The sequence below is a fragment of the Thunnus thynnus genome, chromosome 3 (assembly GCF_963924715.1).
Source record: "Thunnus thynnus chromosome 3, fThuThy2.1, whole genome shotgun sequence".
In the NCBI taxonomy this organism is placed as follows: Eukaryota; Metazoa; Chordata; class Actinopteri; order Scombriformes; family Scombridae; genus Thunnus; species Thunnus thynnus.
In genome coordinates, this window is record NC_089519.1 from 4,819,798 (window position 1) to 4,833,715 (window position 13,918).

The following is a 13,918-nucleotide window of genomic DNA, read 5'->3' on the forward strand; positions in this document are numbered from 1 at the left end:
CATGTTTAAATTTTAAATTACAGAGAAATTAAATGTACGAAATATTGACCAGGAATGAGCAAATGTACATAGTGTAAACAGTATATACAGTGTGCAGTTAATAGTAGCATTGACTAGCATCTCTACTACTGCTATGCTATTGTTATTTCTATTAGTAGTATACTCACTAGTACATTACAACTGCTTACTTCTCATTATTTTGATTCTTCTGATTTGTACTAATCAGTCAAGACAATATATAAAATAACACATTACATCCTGTGATTACAATGTATTGTTGACATGACATTGATACCGTATATCTCAATGGGCTAAGGAGCGGCAGGCACAAGGACCATGCGGAGCTCCTCAGACAGACAAGGGGGGGGGAGGAGGGCGGGCTTTCGTTTTCGCACCACCATCCACTGACATTGGCCACTGCTCCACATTAAACACCCCGCATTCATAAAAAAGAAAAAAGAAAAGAGGAACCATCTGACAAGAGCAGCGTCCACTGGTAGTTCACTGCTCTCTGTTCCCTGCGCTCAGCACTTCCCCGGCAGAAGCCACGCAAACTGAGAGGAAAAATGGCCAAAAGTGAGAGGCAAAGAAGAAGTTTGAAGAGTGAGGAGTTCTTTTTTGATTCCGAGGCATCTCTCTTGGATCAGCAAGATTTCGAGATGTCTAGTTGCCCTTTCAATGACGTCTTCAACTCCAAAGACTCCCACATGGAGCAGATCAACACTTTTCTGAAAAATGTACAAGTTTTGCTGGAGGCTGCTAGGTTTCTTGAGAGCGCCGACAGGAAGGACGGAAGTGAGTTTATTTGTGCTGCGTTTGATCCTTTTTTCATTTGCCTCTGAATTTCAGGAAAACAGGACTTCATTGTCAACAGACTCAGACAACAAAGGACTGAGTTCATTCAACTAAGCACCACTGCCTGCTATAAGCACAGCCTATGCCTGGACACCAGACTAGTATGAGTGGTATAGTCAGTGCAGATATAGGAGAGTGTAAACATACATGCTTTCATCATATTGTGGATCATTTTCATCCGCATTATCTGCATGTGGGGCGCTTGTGCATCGCTTTGCGCCTGCACAACTCTCAACCCACGAATCTGCTATTTTTTCCCTTCAGTATAGATAAAGATATAGCAATATGACATAATGATTGGGTGTGTGTGTGGGTGTGCATGCTGGCTACCACTCGGATAGGATAAATCTGACCATTGCAGCGCCCTCCAACTCAGTTTAGGATGATGTCATTGTGCCCCCGCAGACTCAGTCGAAAAAACGTAAAACTTTATAGATAAAACGCAGAGGACATACCTGAATGGACATTCGGACATTTTTAAATGAGGAATGTCTGGCCTGCCTGTTTTATATATTAGTTTATCATTTCTAGCCTTTAGGAAATAAGGCAACTGGACATGGTTGATCGAAGGAAGCAGATCTCAAAGTGCGAGTGGTCTAAATCTTATTTCCTTGCAGGACATTTTTTATAAGATATATTAAAGCCGATTGGTGTTTATTCTTGATGTCCTCTTCATTTTGTCAACTCATGATTAAAAGCGAGGCGAAAACCGCCTGTTTTCCGAGGCTTCCGTAAGCATCTGTCCGTGCAGGGCTGTTTAGTGCGACTACAATATATATTAGCTCATGCGCGTTGCAAAAGTCCTTCGAATATTATTATAATATGAGTAATATAGTAGGAATTTTTGCAGCAGTCGATCGCAGAGGCTCTCTCTCTTTCTCTCTCTCTCGATTGTTTGCTTCCTGCTATTTGTGGGCGTGCCGCAGAGGTTTCCACATGGCGCAGAGTCTGTCTGTGGTTGGTCAGGTGCGAGCTCAACCCTCGACGCCTGTCAAAGCTGCCTACCAATCAGACTCCAGGTCGTTGGCGACGTCACGTGTTGCTGGGCCTGGCTTCAGCCGGCAAGTACACGCCCATGGTCCTGGTGAATCATGGGACTTGTAGGGTTTTTTTCGCAAAGAGAGGAGGCTGTATTAGCAAGAATGACTGTGAGAGAAAATGATGACACGCTATGTGTATCTGTGTTTAATCAGTAACATATCAAATAACCACCACAATCGATGTATTTTATTGCAGACACAAATCAGTCAAGATTGGCTTTTTTGTTTTGGCAAAAGATGTCCTATTCTCATTCACTATTATAGGCTTGTGATCTAAAAAATAATGTTGAAAATCCCAATATTGTTACATATTTCAACACTTTTTCTTTATTGTCATCAGTAGCAGCAATCTCATCATTTATGAATATTTTGTGTAGACCTTCAGACTTGAATTCACATGAATTCATACAATGTATATTTATCAAAATTTACTGATTTGTCATTATTACAGTTATTTCATAAAGTAGCCACAGAGTATGTTTTACTTGTTAAAACACAGTATAAGGCAGGTTTAACTGTGAGAATGATCAATTTTGTGCATGTTTTCATAAACGCACCAAGAGACTCAGTTTCCCAGAGTGCATCGCGCCAGATCGGACTCTCCTCCGTTGTGTGCCCGCCCCTCAGCTGTGCAGCTAGGTAAACAAACAGGAGAGCAGAGGAAACGAGCAGCAGCAGGCACTTTGCTGGCTCTGGGCTCACTCTGGGATATTTTATATTGTTTATATCCATTTTTGTAAAAACAAAAATTTAATATCGGGTTTCCTAGAAACTTTTATTACTTTCATACACTGGTTTTGAGATTTTATAACAACGAAACCTGGCAAGGATTGGCTGTAGCTTGCTAGCTTTGGAAACACTGGATTTTTTTCCCCCCTTCTCCTATCGACAAAGGCTGTTAATGAGCCAGCGAAGACCTCGAGCAAGATAAATTATACGACGTTTTTTAAATATCGTACAGCGTAGTAATAGCCGATGCACTGTCTTCCCTGTGTTTTAAAGCGGCCGGCCGTTTCTGCTGTTTGCAAAGCTAACGTTAAACGCAGAAGAGAGCATAGCTAACGTTAACGGCAGCCAGCCTCAGGAAAGAATGACGGCTGTTCAGCTGATAAATATCCAACGGTTATTGGAAGCAGCGGAATACCTAGAAAGGAGAGAAAGAGGTAATTACTCTGAGTCATCTGTTGAAATGTGTGTGGAGCTGAGAAACAACTCTTTCTCAATGAACAGCATTAAAAAAAAATCTGGCTTGTTGACTGCGTTTTGAAATAGGTAACGGTAATTGCTGTGTTTCACAAAACAAGACCAAAAAAGGACATGTTTATCCGCGTTCTGGAGAGGATTACAAAAGCGTTACCTGTATGTTTGCTGTAACCTACAGGATTGTGGCAAATAGTTGAGAGAAAGTGTCCAAACTCGCCTGTGGCTTACTGTTAACCACATATTTTTTCTTTCAACAGAGTGCGAACACGGATATGCTTCGACATTTCCGTCAAACCAGAACACAAACTACCAGAGGCAAAGAAAATTCCGAAATAAGAAATTCAGCAGTAACCACAATAGGTAAGAAACTGCTCTTTCATGTTGAAGTCCTCCGGGTCAATTGTGGTACTTTCCTTTTCCATGTGATGTGCTGGGAGGGAGGAACGTGTTGCAGGCAGCATGTGATTACACACTCGTTGCCAATGCTTTATATCGCAGTGTTTGGTAAACAGCGAGCTGTCACCAAAGGGTGAAGCATCATTCACACGGTCCGGAGAGCACACTTTTTGTGTTTAAAAAAAAAAAACAACAACTTTGCATGGATATTATTTTTAATTCTAAAACGTGGAGAAACGTGTTAAATACAGAGGTGCACATATGACCGATGTTTTGCTGGCTTGGGGGGGAGGGGGAAGCACCAACGGCTCTGCTAGCTTTTCATCAGCTGATTGTCAAACAGGACTGCAGTGGCCGAGGTTAGGGATCATGGTGAAAGTGACGGCTTTAAAACGAAAAAGGTCTCCTGTCATGTTGAGTAGTCCTCTCACCCCTGATTGAATAAACTCATAATATCTTGCCTTATTTTAAATTTAGTTCTTTTTTGAAGTTTTAAGAGAGTACATTTACTAATTTTTCCTCCATATTTAATGTTGTCTGCTCTGTGGGAGAGAAGATATTTTTTTCTTCTGCCCTGAAGGAGAAAAGCTGCTATTTATGGTTGGTGTTGTTTGCAGACGTGCAAAGGTGAATACGTGGAGCCTTTTTCATGATGTTTAGAAAAATCAGTCATATGTTGTAACATGATTCACCATTATGTAAAAATATATCCTATAAAGAATATTGTGGGTGCACCGCTCATGTTTTACTTCTTGTAGTATGCATTAAAGCTGTTGATATGTGAGGTTTAATCATTTATTCTATGTGTATAACACCGTCTCATCACATCATTTGCTGCCACAAAGATTAAGGTCCTTGTCAAGCTTAATACATTCACAGATGACAAAAACTTCCATTGGAGAAGAAGACAAGAATCTCCCAAATTAAGACCCATTGGCATTGTGTTCTCTCTTGGCGTTAGGCTGCTTACATTAATCTGTCCATTGACAGTCATACATCAAACGAAAGCCCAACTCTCTCTCTCTCTCTCTCTCTCTCTCTCTCTCTCTCTCTCTCTCTCTCTCTCTCTCTCTCTCTCTCTCTGAGCCTTTTAATATTAATGTAAGAGCGGGCCACAAACAGGAACTGCGCATTACTCATCATAAGCGCCTAACGCTGCCTAGTTCTGCATGGCAACAGTCATGATCAGATATAGGTCTGAGGCCGTATTCATAAAGCTTCCTACGAGTTGGTCCTCACAGGCAAACTCTACAAGAATACTAATGATGTTGTGGAAGAATATTCTATTAAATATCAAATGAAATCCTAGGAAAGGTGAAAGATTTTTCACGAAGCATCTTAAGACGGCTCGAGTTTCAACTTTTGGAAATATTTTTACATGCAGGAAAGAAAATGGCAGCGAGAGAAGCAGAGAATGGAAATATTCTGTAAATGCTCAATAACGGGGGATAATCGCTACAGATTAGACTGTGCAGGAATGATGTTTGGTGTTGATCTTGCTCTCTACAGAAACAGGTTCACAACTCACCTAGCGAGGTAACACCACCATTTAGCATTTGACACCATTTCTCAGCCTTGTATGGCGATGCAGTTTATCTGATTCCCAAGACACCTTGCAAACCGGTCAAACAGCATTATTTTGATATCTCCGGTGCTCATGTCTGTATCATTAGTGATCTACTTTCATTATAACAGTCCTCCTATGCTTGCAGGCATAGGTGAGAAATTTTGGTAAATTAGTCCAAGTTGTGTGTCATTTTCACCACCTCGCAATGTTAGTTCATGGTGTCCAGAGAAGTAGAGGCATCAGCTGGTGACATCTAAGCAAATGATCCAACCGTAACATCTGCAACTTCTAAATTTAAAGATGATGTAGTCTGATTTCATGTTTTCCTTCTGAATGTTAAAAAGAGATAAGTTGAGGATCTCATTATTGACTATTGACAGCATCAAAATGACAGCACCATGCCTCAACCTAATCACTCATTTAGATCTTCTTGCTCACTTAGAATCACCTAGAGGACTTTCCAAGTACAATGTTAAAGCAAGTTCTTAGAGATATTATTGTAATAACACATTTTCTTTAAATACAGTTTGCTTTCTGGCATCAGCTTGTTCCGACTACTTCCTCTGTGGTTGTGTTGAGGCTTAAAGTGATGGGCTTATCTTACTCTGTCCTCCATTGCGTACCGTTTATAGCAGGGTTGCTTTATCTCATTGACCCACTCTGTATGCGTATGTGTGTGTGTATGTACATATACACACACATACACATATGTATGCATCCCTACAGAAGTTGGCCTTGAGCCAGTTCATAATCTGTAGGGCATTGTTGTTGAGCTCCAGATGTGCAGATCTCTGATTCAGGATGCAGGGAGAGGGTGTTGTGGTGATAAAGGCCTATAGGAAAGCGAGCTGACATAGATTGATCTCTTTGAATGAAAGGCTATACAGATGTGTAGATTGTGTGTGTGTGTGTCACTCGATGATTGGTGCTTGGATTCGATTGGGTGTCTCGTTTTTATAGTATTAGACAGTGTAAGTCACATCAACATTGCCCAGAAATGGACTTTCAGTTGTAAAGTTGCTTCTTTTATGAGAAAAATAATTGAGGTTTTTTCACATTACTTCCATTACTATCTGTATTTATCACTGGCCTTTAAACTTGGATGTTTCTGCAATCATTTATAATAACACTCGTCCTTTGATTTTCTGCAATCATTTTCAAGTTGAAGCAGTCGTTTCACAGAACACTTGAAACAGCCACCATCGAGACAGTCTCTCATAATTCATTTTTCATCATTCTTGAAGTGTGATAATCAGCCAGAAACTGACTGAACTCAATCAGACGACGGTGAAAATGCTCCGAGTTTGTAAAAGATTACAAATTTGGATGAGGGTTTCTAAGAAACACTGACAGATTACAAGCACGGTGACAACTGATGACACAAACTGTGCACTCGAAAGTACTCTTCTTCTGTTAGCAAAACCACAGTTACTGAAACCAGTGGACTCACTGCCATTAGAAAGTAAAAAAAAGCCTGCAGTGAACATAAGACTGTGACTATTCATTTTGCCAGTAAATGAACCATTTTTGGATTTCTGCATGTCCATTTTTTTAATGACATTTATGGGGATGATAGTAGCTGAACAGGAGAGCGTAAGGAAGAGGAGGGGGATGCCTTACAAATAAAGCTGGTTTAGATTCATCAGTTTTTGATTTTTTTTTTTAAATGTATGTGGCTGATGCAGAGCACAGCCGTGCATGACCACCACAGGGTTGTACAATATGTAAGTTGAAACCTCTCAAAAGCACGCGTGTTAGCACTTAGGCTCTTGCAGGTTTTCAGGAAATAGCCTTGGCCGACTTACATGTGAGCCCCGTGTTTTGCTGTGATAGCAGCTACTGATGCCGATGATTGCTTTAAGCTTCACAACATGTTCGTTTTTGCCCAAAATAAATAGCAGACTACTGATCTGTGAGTGCCGGTATTCTGTTTGTTTTGATAGCAGCTACTCAACCTGACCATAGACCATGTCATGTTAAATCAAATCTACTGCCACAGTTGACTTAACACCCAGCCTTGCATACTCAACTACATGAACAGTAATGTATTCTAATGGAGACATGTGGTGTTTTTATTGGTGTAAATAATTCATCTTAAAGAAATCATTTCCTCTGAGGCAGGGGGCCGATTTTAACAGACATAAAAGCGACCTCGGACAACTGGTGGTCCCACTGTCTAAATCCTCTCCCCGTTCTAATATCCCAGTTCAGCCATATTTCATGCTTCCGTATTAACATGATGGCAGATTGTTCAGTATTAAAAGCAAAAAGAGAGGAGAAGATGCATTGCAGTATTGATGGCCTACGATATAGAGCAGTGTCGTGTACATGACTCAGGAGGGGCCGTGTCCATCACCCTCCCCTAAAAAACCTGGGCCTCCTGAAGCGAGCCGGAGTGCAGCTTGTGGGGAGGGAAACTCGGCCATTTAAGCATCAGGAGGAGGGATTGTCTCCCTTCAGTGTGTTGCCACACAAAGATACTCTCAGGGACCAGCTGATTCACTTTACATTATTAACAGAGCACTGAACCCTGGTCGCTGCATGCAGAGGCTATGTGTGTGTGTGTGTGTGTGTGTGTGTGTGTGTGTGCATGCTCACACTTGCCCAGCAGCACGCATACATGCACAGTGTGAACTTTAGAGAGCATGTGGCTGCAGTGTCACACACACACATACACACACACACACACACACATCCTCGCAGAGTTGTGTTGTGCATTATTAAGGAAGAGATGATAGTGCATGCCTGGCTGTCACTTTGACGTTTGTTGGTAGAAAGGCTCCGGTGTGCCGGGCCTAGAGTTGGTCTCGTTTGGGATTAATTAATAAATCCATAAATCAAATTCGACAAGCTAATTCGCTTTGCTTCTCACAGGCTCTGTTTGTCCATCTCATATAGTTATTATCTTTATATTTCACCTTATCTCCCCATACTGAGTGCATTCCCTTTTCAGGAACAGATACTACATGTGTGTCTAAAATTTGCTCTATGTATGACAACTTCTGTTTTCTGTCCTTGCAGGTCCACACATAATGAGCTGGAGAAGAATAGGTGAGTTGGCATTAAAGTTCATTAAAACATTTCACCTTTTTAAATCATAGAACACAGCCTGCAGGCACATGCACACCCTGTCCTGACATGCGAATAAGTCCGTCATGTCGTTTTTGCCCTTCCTCAAGTAAGCATTTCCTCTTCAACAGGTCCTTTAAAAACAAAAGTAAGGGGTGACCCAGTTGTGTTCATTTAAGGACATTCCCTCCTCTCTTTTCCACCTCCCCTCTCTTAAACACACTCTTTGCAACCTTTTAGAGTTATGCAACAGTTTGGCTGCTAAGGGCTTTGAGTTACACGGGCAGGCAAGGGTGCATGCAGGCAGAGCTGGAATTCAAGTCAAAAGTTCAGTGCTTGTATTGATGCAGAGATGTTTTTTGTTTGGTACATAGCACTGGCAACAAAGTCAGACCTATAACTGAACAAAATGTCCTTTGAGTGGCTTTCTAGCCTGAACATGATTCTATACTGAGTTATATCTCTTCATTCAAGATAGTATCAACAGTGGAAGAAATGTGGTGTATTCAGAGACACCCTAGCTTGCGATGGTTTACCACATCGTCTTCTGAAGAGAGCAAGCACTGGTTTCTTAGAAGCCCTTATCAGATTCAGTCCACCACCCACATAGGGTGCTTGCTGGTGTTTATGCTCCATGACTTTGCAGGCTTCAAGAGTCAAGCTCTAAAGGGTTTTCTTCAACACCATAAATAAGAGCGGCTAGACTTGCAGGATTTATGGTAAATAGAAAAAAAAGCTTGCCTTCCATTTCATTATCTCTGAGGGTGTGGGTACAATGAAAGGATGTGGGAGGCTAGATCCATTCAGCGTAATTACATATCACCTCGGCCTGTTTTTCTCACCATTTTCCCTGGCAGCCTCTTCTAAAAGGATGGGAACATTGGAAGGAGAGGCATCCAGTGAGTTAAATATAGACAAGAGTTGATGTGTCATCTTGGTGCTCATATGCGTTGCCACACAAGGCCAGCCGTAGTCGGCTGACTGGCCCCGGCAGATTGCGGCACCCATGCGGGATCGCATTTTTTTTAGCATTCCACCTACACAAATACATTTTCAAAAAAAAAGGTGCCAGCTCAGTTGTTTGTTCCTACAACACAGTGTGAAGGCTGTTTTGGTCACTCATTCCACATTCTTGCCACCGTGCTTTGTAGTATCGCCTGTTTCTACGGCCTGTAGTCATCTCTGCCAATCAGAGCCGACTAGCATAAAGCCTGTAGCTGGTTGAACAGAAGGAATCTGTGCTGGTTAGGCTCTAGATGGTGGCATATCGCTGAATTATGGTTACTGCAGAGTTATGAACCATTAGATCATTTAATTAAGCAGTGAAATGAAATTCCATGCATAATAAAACGAGGGCTGCACCCGATTTTCCTAGTTAACTAATAGTCGTTAGGTCAAGCCATTAGTCGATTAGTTGTCACACGTTTAATGACAATATATATTTTTTATTTAGGCTATCAAACGTTAGCGTGGTCATGCTAAGTGACTGACGTTAGGCTAACATTGCAGGGTTTCCGCAAGTGTATTGCAAGCATGGCGGCCTGCTGGGGCTAAGTTGACTCCCCTCTGGGCCCAAGCATCTAGGAAAGATGTTTTTATACTAAAATGTGTGAAACAAGTAGGGTAGCTGAAGTGAAGGGGGTTAGCCTTGAAGTTAGCGACAACTTCAGCCCAGGCTCACTTAAGGTGGACTGGCCTTTAAGATGGACCACTTTCACTACATTTGACCACCAGGCATAATGTTGACAAGGTGTAGCTTGGAGCTCTTTTATTTCCTGTGACCAACCAACCAACCAATGAAAACTAGGTCGACTAAGACTCTTCTCATTGACTAACTTTTGGTCTACTATTTGGGGGAATCCCCAAAATAATACTCATGTAGCCAAATGTAAAAATAGACTACCAAGGTGATTTACCCACTAGTTTGTGAATTTGATAGCTTTAGTTTTGCATCAGTGTGTTTTCATTCCTGTCATGAATACAAAACCCATTGGAACTTCCATCTGCCTCCTCTTTTTCCTGGCTCACCTTACTGGTTCGTGCAGACTCAAGAGAGAGCTACAGCAGAGCAGAGCAGGCCGGGAACAGGCCATCCTGTACCATACCAAAAAATCCAGATACTCTGATATCATGTTTTATCCCCCTGCTCTTGTCTTCAGCTCGACACAGTGAACTCGGTGTTGTTCCTTAGTAGTTGAACAGGACAAGACAAATTCAAATTTCCATTAGCAAAGAAAGGGGGTAAAAAATTGAAATGGTAATCCATCTTTTTAGAAGCACACTTAAAGTCAGAATCATTCATAATCCCCCCCTTTTTTTGCCAGCACTTAATCCAATTCCCTTTAAGCACATGCCCCACTGTAAGCTATATGTATCAGGCATAGTTGTTCACCCAAGTGTGTCAGGCTTATACCATGATTCTACAACAGCAGCAGCTTTTGTTCCATCTCAGCAGACTTCCAAGTCCTGTAAATTGAAGCTCTTTTAAAGTCCAGACTGACTGAGACTTTTTTTTTTTTTTTTCCAACAACCCATATCTGCTGCCCGGCGAGACGCTTTGCCTTGCATGGATACCACAGGTCTTGATAACCCCTATGACGAGTAGACTCGTCGTGACAGCGGAGACCACAGGACGCGGATAAAAAGGCACCGAAAGAAAAAAAAAAAAAAAAAACACATTCCAGATGCTCACACTGTGCGGTGAGACCTGATAACATGGTGGCTCTGCCGCTTTGATCATGTACCTCCTAACAGCCCTATTTCACTTCCACATGTCACTGCTAAATTACACTGCCTTAGTAGGGTTTAACAGTAAAAGGCTTGTATGCCTGCACATTGCAATTCCACTGCTTTGATCTCACTGCCTTCCGCCTATTAGTCTTTTTTTCTTTTAAACATCTTAATAACAAATTCCTGAGCTCGGTTCAGTTGTTGCTTGATTGTAATGTAGAGAATGTGTTTTTCAGTACACAACCGAAGTAAACCACGACTCAGAGTTTAATCTGTTATTCAACCAGGTTTTTTTTTTTTCTTTTTGATGCTGTCTCTGTTAATGGATAATCAATACAGCAGGCTTTTTACTCGCTACAATAAATGAGAACCGTCGCTTATCATTTACCCTCCTCCTCCTCCACCGCGACCTATTCATTTTAATATTGTTTATCCAGGCCAGGCTTATAATACACACAGCAAATTATATTTCCGCCACTGTCCAGGCAGGGGAAGCAATATTAGCTTTTCCGCCTGATTCTTTACGAGGGGAGTTGGGCAAACGGTGTGTTTTTTTTTTTTTTTTAAACACCTTTCAGTGTGTGTGTGTGCCGGTGGAATATTAAAGAGACTCACTCAAGAGTCAGGAGCCTGTTGTCCTTGGGTGGCATGCAAGGAGCATCCGTGAGGTCTGCCCTCTTTCGGATTTGTTTTGGCTCAGTGGTATGTGAAATGGTAAATGAGGATAGTCACGCCTCATTTACAATCAGCTTTGGATCAGTGTGGGTGTTCTTGACTGTCAGTGTTTTTATTTGTGTGTGTGTGTGTGTGTGTGCGATGGTTTATTTCTCATGTGTATGAGCTTGTTGTGAGAACATGTTGTGAGATTGTAGCATGTACTCCACTTACTTTATGCTATTGAGTGCAGTGTTGGTCAAGTTACTGTAATTTGAAAATTGTTATTAATTACTGATTATATATTACTCATTGTAAAAGTACATTACTTATTACTCAGCAGCAAAAGTGAGGTGTTGTATTACTCGTTACTTTACTTTTGTTACTCTGCCGTCAGCTCCGTCAAAGTTTATCTTTTTAAGGTGCAATATGTAAGAATTTTAGTTAAAACATTCAAAAATTAACTAAAATTATCAACAGAATGTGAAGAATTAATACAATAAACCTTCCCTGACTTTCTCAGTTGCCTGTAACAGCTTGTGGACTGATTTCTGTGTAAAGTATTCAGATCCAAAGGATGAGATCTAGTCCCCCTACAGCACCAACAGGTTGCAACACTAGCAAACACTAGCTTAGAAACAGAGTCTGCTAACATCTGACCCCAAGCTGGCTTTTTTCTTATTGGACAGATAAACTAACATTACTACAAAGCATGTGAAATATATTGTGATGTTGTGGTTTTAGCTGGCTGATGTTAGTGCCGCTGCTCGCTCTCGCTGACAGTGTGCGAGCATACGCACAACAGGATGCTGACTGCAGCTCACTTAATGGCTACTAGTGTCATTAATGAGAAGGAGTTTCTGATTCTTACGTATTGCACCTTTTTTAAATGAGATGTTTGTGGTTTAACAAGCGTGCAGGATACAGTTTGTAAAGATTTACTGATCCAACAGCTAGCGTTAGCGTAGCCTCAGTGACTGCACACAGCACTGCAGGAGTCCTGACCTCAGCTGCATGGTCCTCACACCTTCCAAATCTTAACTAAACCAGCGTCAGGTGACTCCTGAATAAGGGATACCTGTGGCTACAACACAATATTATTACACTGAATATTACCAGAGTAGGTGTCACATTTTTCAAATGTTACATTTCATGTACCTTCAAGTATTTCTATTCTTTCTATCCAGTGGGCTACAAAGTCAGTATTGTTGTTCAAGGCCTTGGGGTTGGATGAGCAGTCAAACATGAATAAGCCTGGGCTACATTTTCTCTGGCTGTGCTGATGCTCCTTGAAGAAAGCCAAACTGCTTCACCAGTCTTTCTGTTGTCTTCCCAGTGAGTGCAGCCTATTCTCAGGCTTTGCTGCAGGGCCTAAAACTGGGACCATTTGTTCTGACCAACGTGACGACTTGTAAGCTTTTCTTGGCTCAGAAAAGCAGCTTAAGGGACTTGATCTTTGGTCTGGTGAGCCCAGCTAGAGCATGCACACGTGCTGGGGCACGTCCCCCCCCCCTTCCCCTCGCCGGCCACCCGGTGCTAGTCTTTAATAGCCTAGCATGGCTTTGGCTTAGCTAACGATGGTGTCAGAGAATGAGGAAGTTATTGACAGGCTGATGGGATGAGCGGAGGGATAGGTCACACACACCTGACTAAGGGAAGCGGCACGCAAGCCTGATCCATACTCTCACTGTGTCAGTGTGCGCACGGTGAGCATTTCTTCCCTGTAATTAACAGAGTAAGACATGACCCGATATCACCGCCACAAACAGTCAGATGGTGACAAATTGTTGCTGTGTGCTAGAAGTCTGCCTCTTCTACTAACCAGTGTGCCAGGTGCCCAGCTTTAATCAGGAAGTCATATTGTTTTTTTTAAAGTGTAATTGGCCCATAACATGGTGAAACTACTGTATATCTCGTTCAAGCTGTGTACTTTGGCACCACATCTACATAAAACAAGACACTTGCATTTTCACTTTTTGTCACGTGGGTGTGTTGTGCTCTGAGTCGAGGCGTAGGAGGTGTGAATTACCCTCCATTGATTTACCTGCTCGCTGGGTTGCCAGGGTTGACGGTAGAAAGTTTTTGTATATTGGCACTCTCAGCGGACCAGTCACATTCTTTTTAAGAAAGTCACTCGCCTTCAACACGGAAATGTAAGACTCCATAAGCCTAAACAGGAACAGTGAATATCAAATAGACCAGGTTTTCATTTTCTAATCAGCAAAATTGAAGGATTCTGTGGACATATCTCGGCATTCCCACTGGCTCGCTGTCGGATGGTAGAAGACAGTGTAAAATCATAGGTCGCCACTGTTTTGCCTCACATCCTCAGAATCCATCCCCACACTGATTTTTCTGTAGACAGGTGTAAAGAAGGCCTCACACAGGGGGATTGGTTGTCGGC

General features: G+C 42.0%; 1 protein-coding gene across 2 annotated transcripts in view; it reads left to right on the forward strand.

Moving 5' to 3' along the window:
• Positions 1 to 420: 420 nt before the first annotated feature.
• Positions 421 to 13,918, forward strand: part of mxi1 (max interactor 1, dimerization protein) — a 31,058-nt gene continuing 17,560 nt past the window's right edge. The window contains exons 1-3 of one of the 2 annotated variants that reach the window (XM_067581834.1): positions 421 to 795; positions 3,356 to 3,458; positions 8,083 to 8,112. In XM_067581834.1, the coding sequence (XP_067437935.1) occupies positions 567 to 795; positions 3,356 to 3,458; positions 8,083 to 8,112 (362 nt within the window). In that variant the 5' untranslated portion in view covers positions 421 to 566. Of the gene's footprint in view, positions 796 to 2,521; positions 3,059 to 3,355; positions 3,459 to 8,082; positions 8,113 to 13,918 lie in introns of those variants that run through there. The other variant, XM_067581842.1, reaches the window with a different exon arrangement.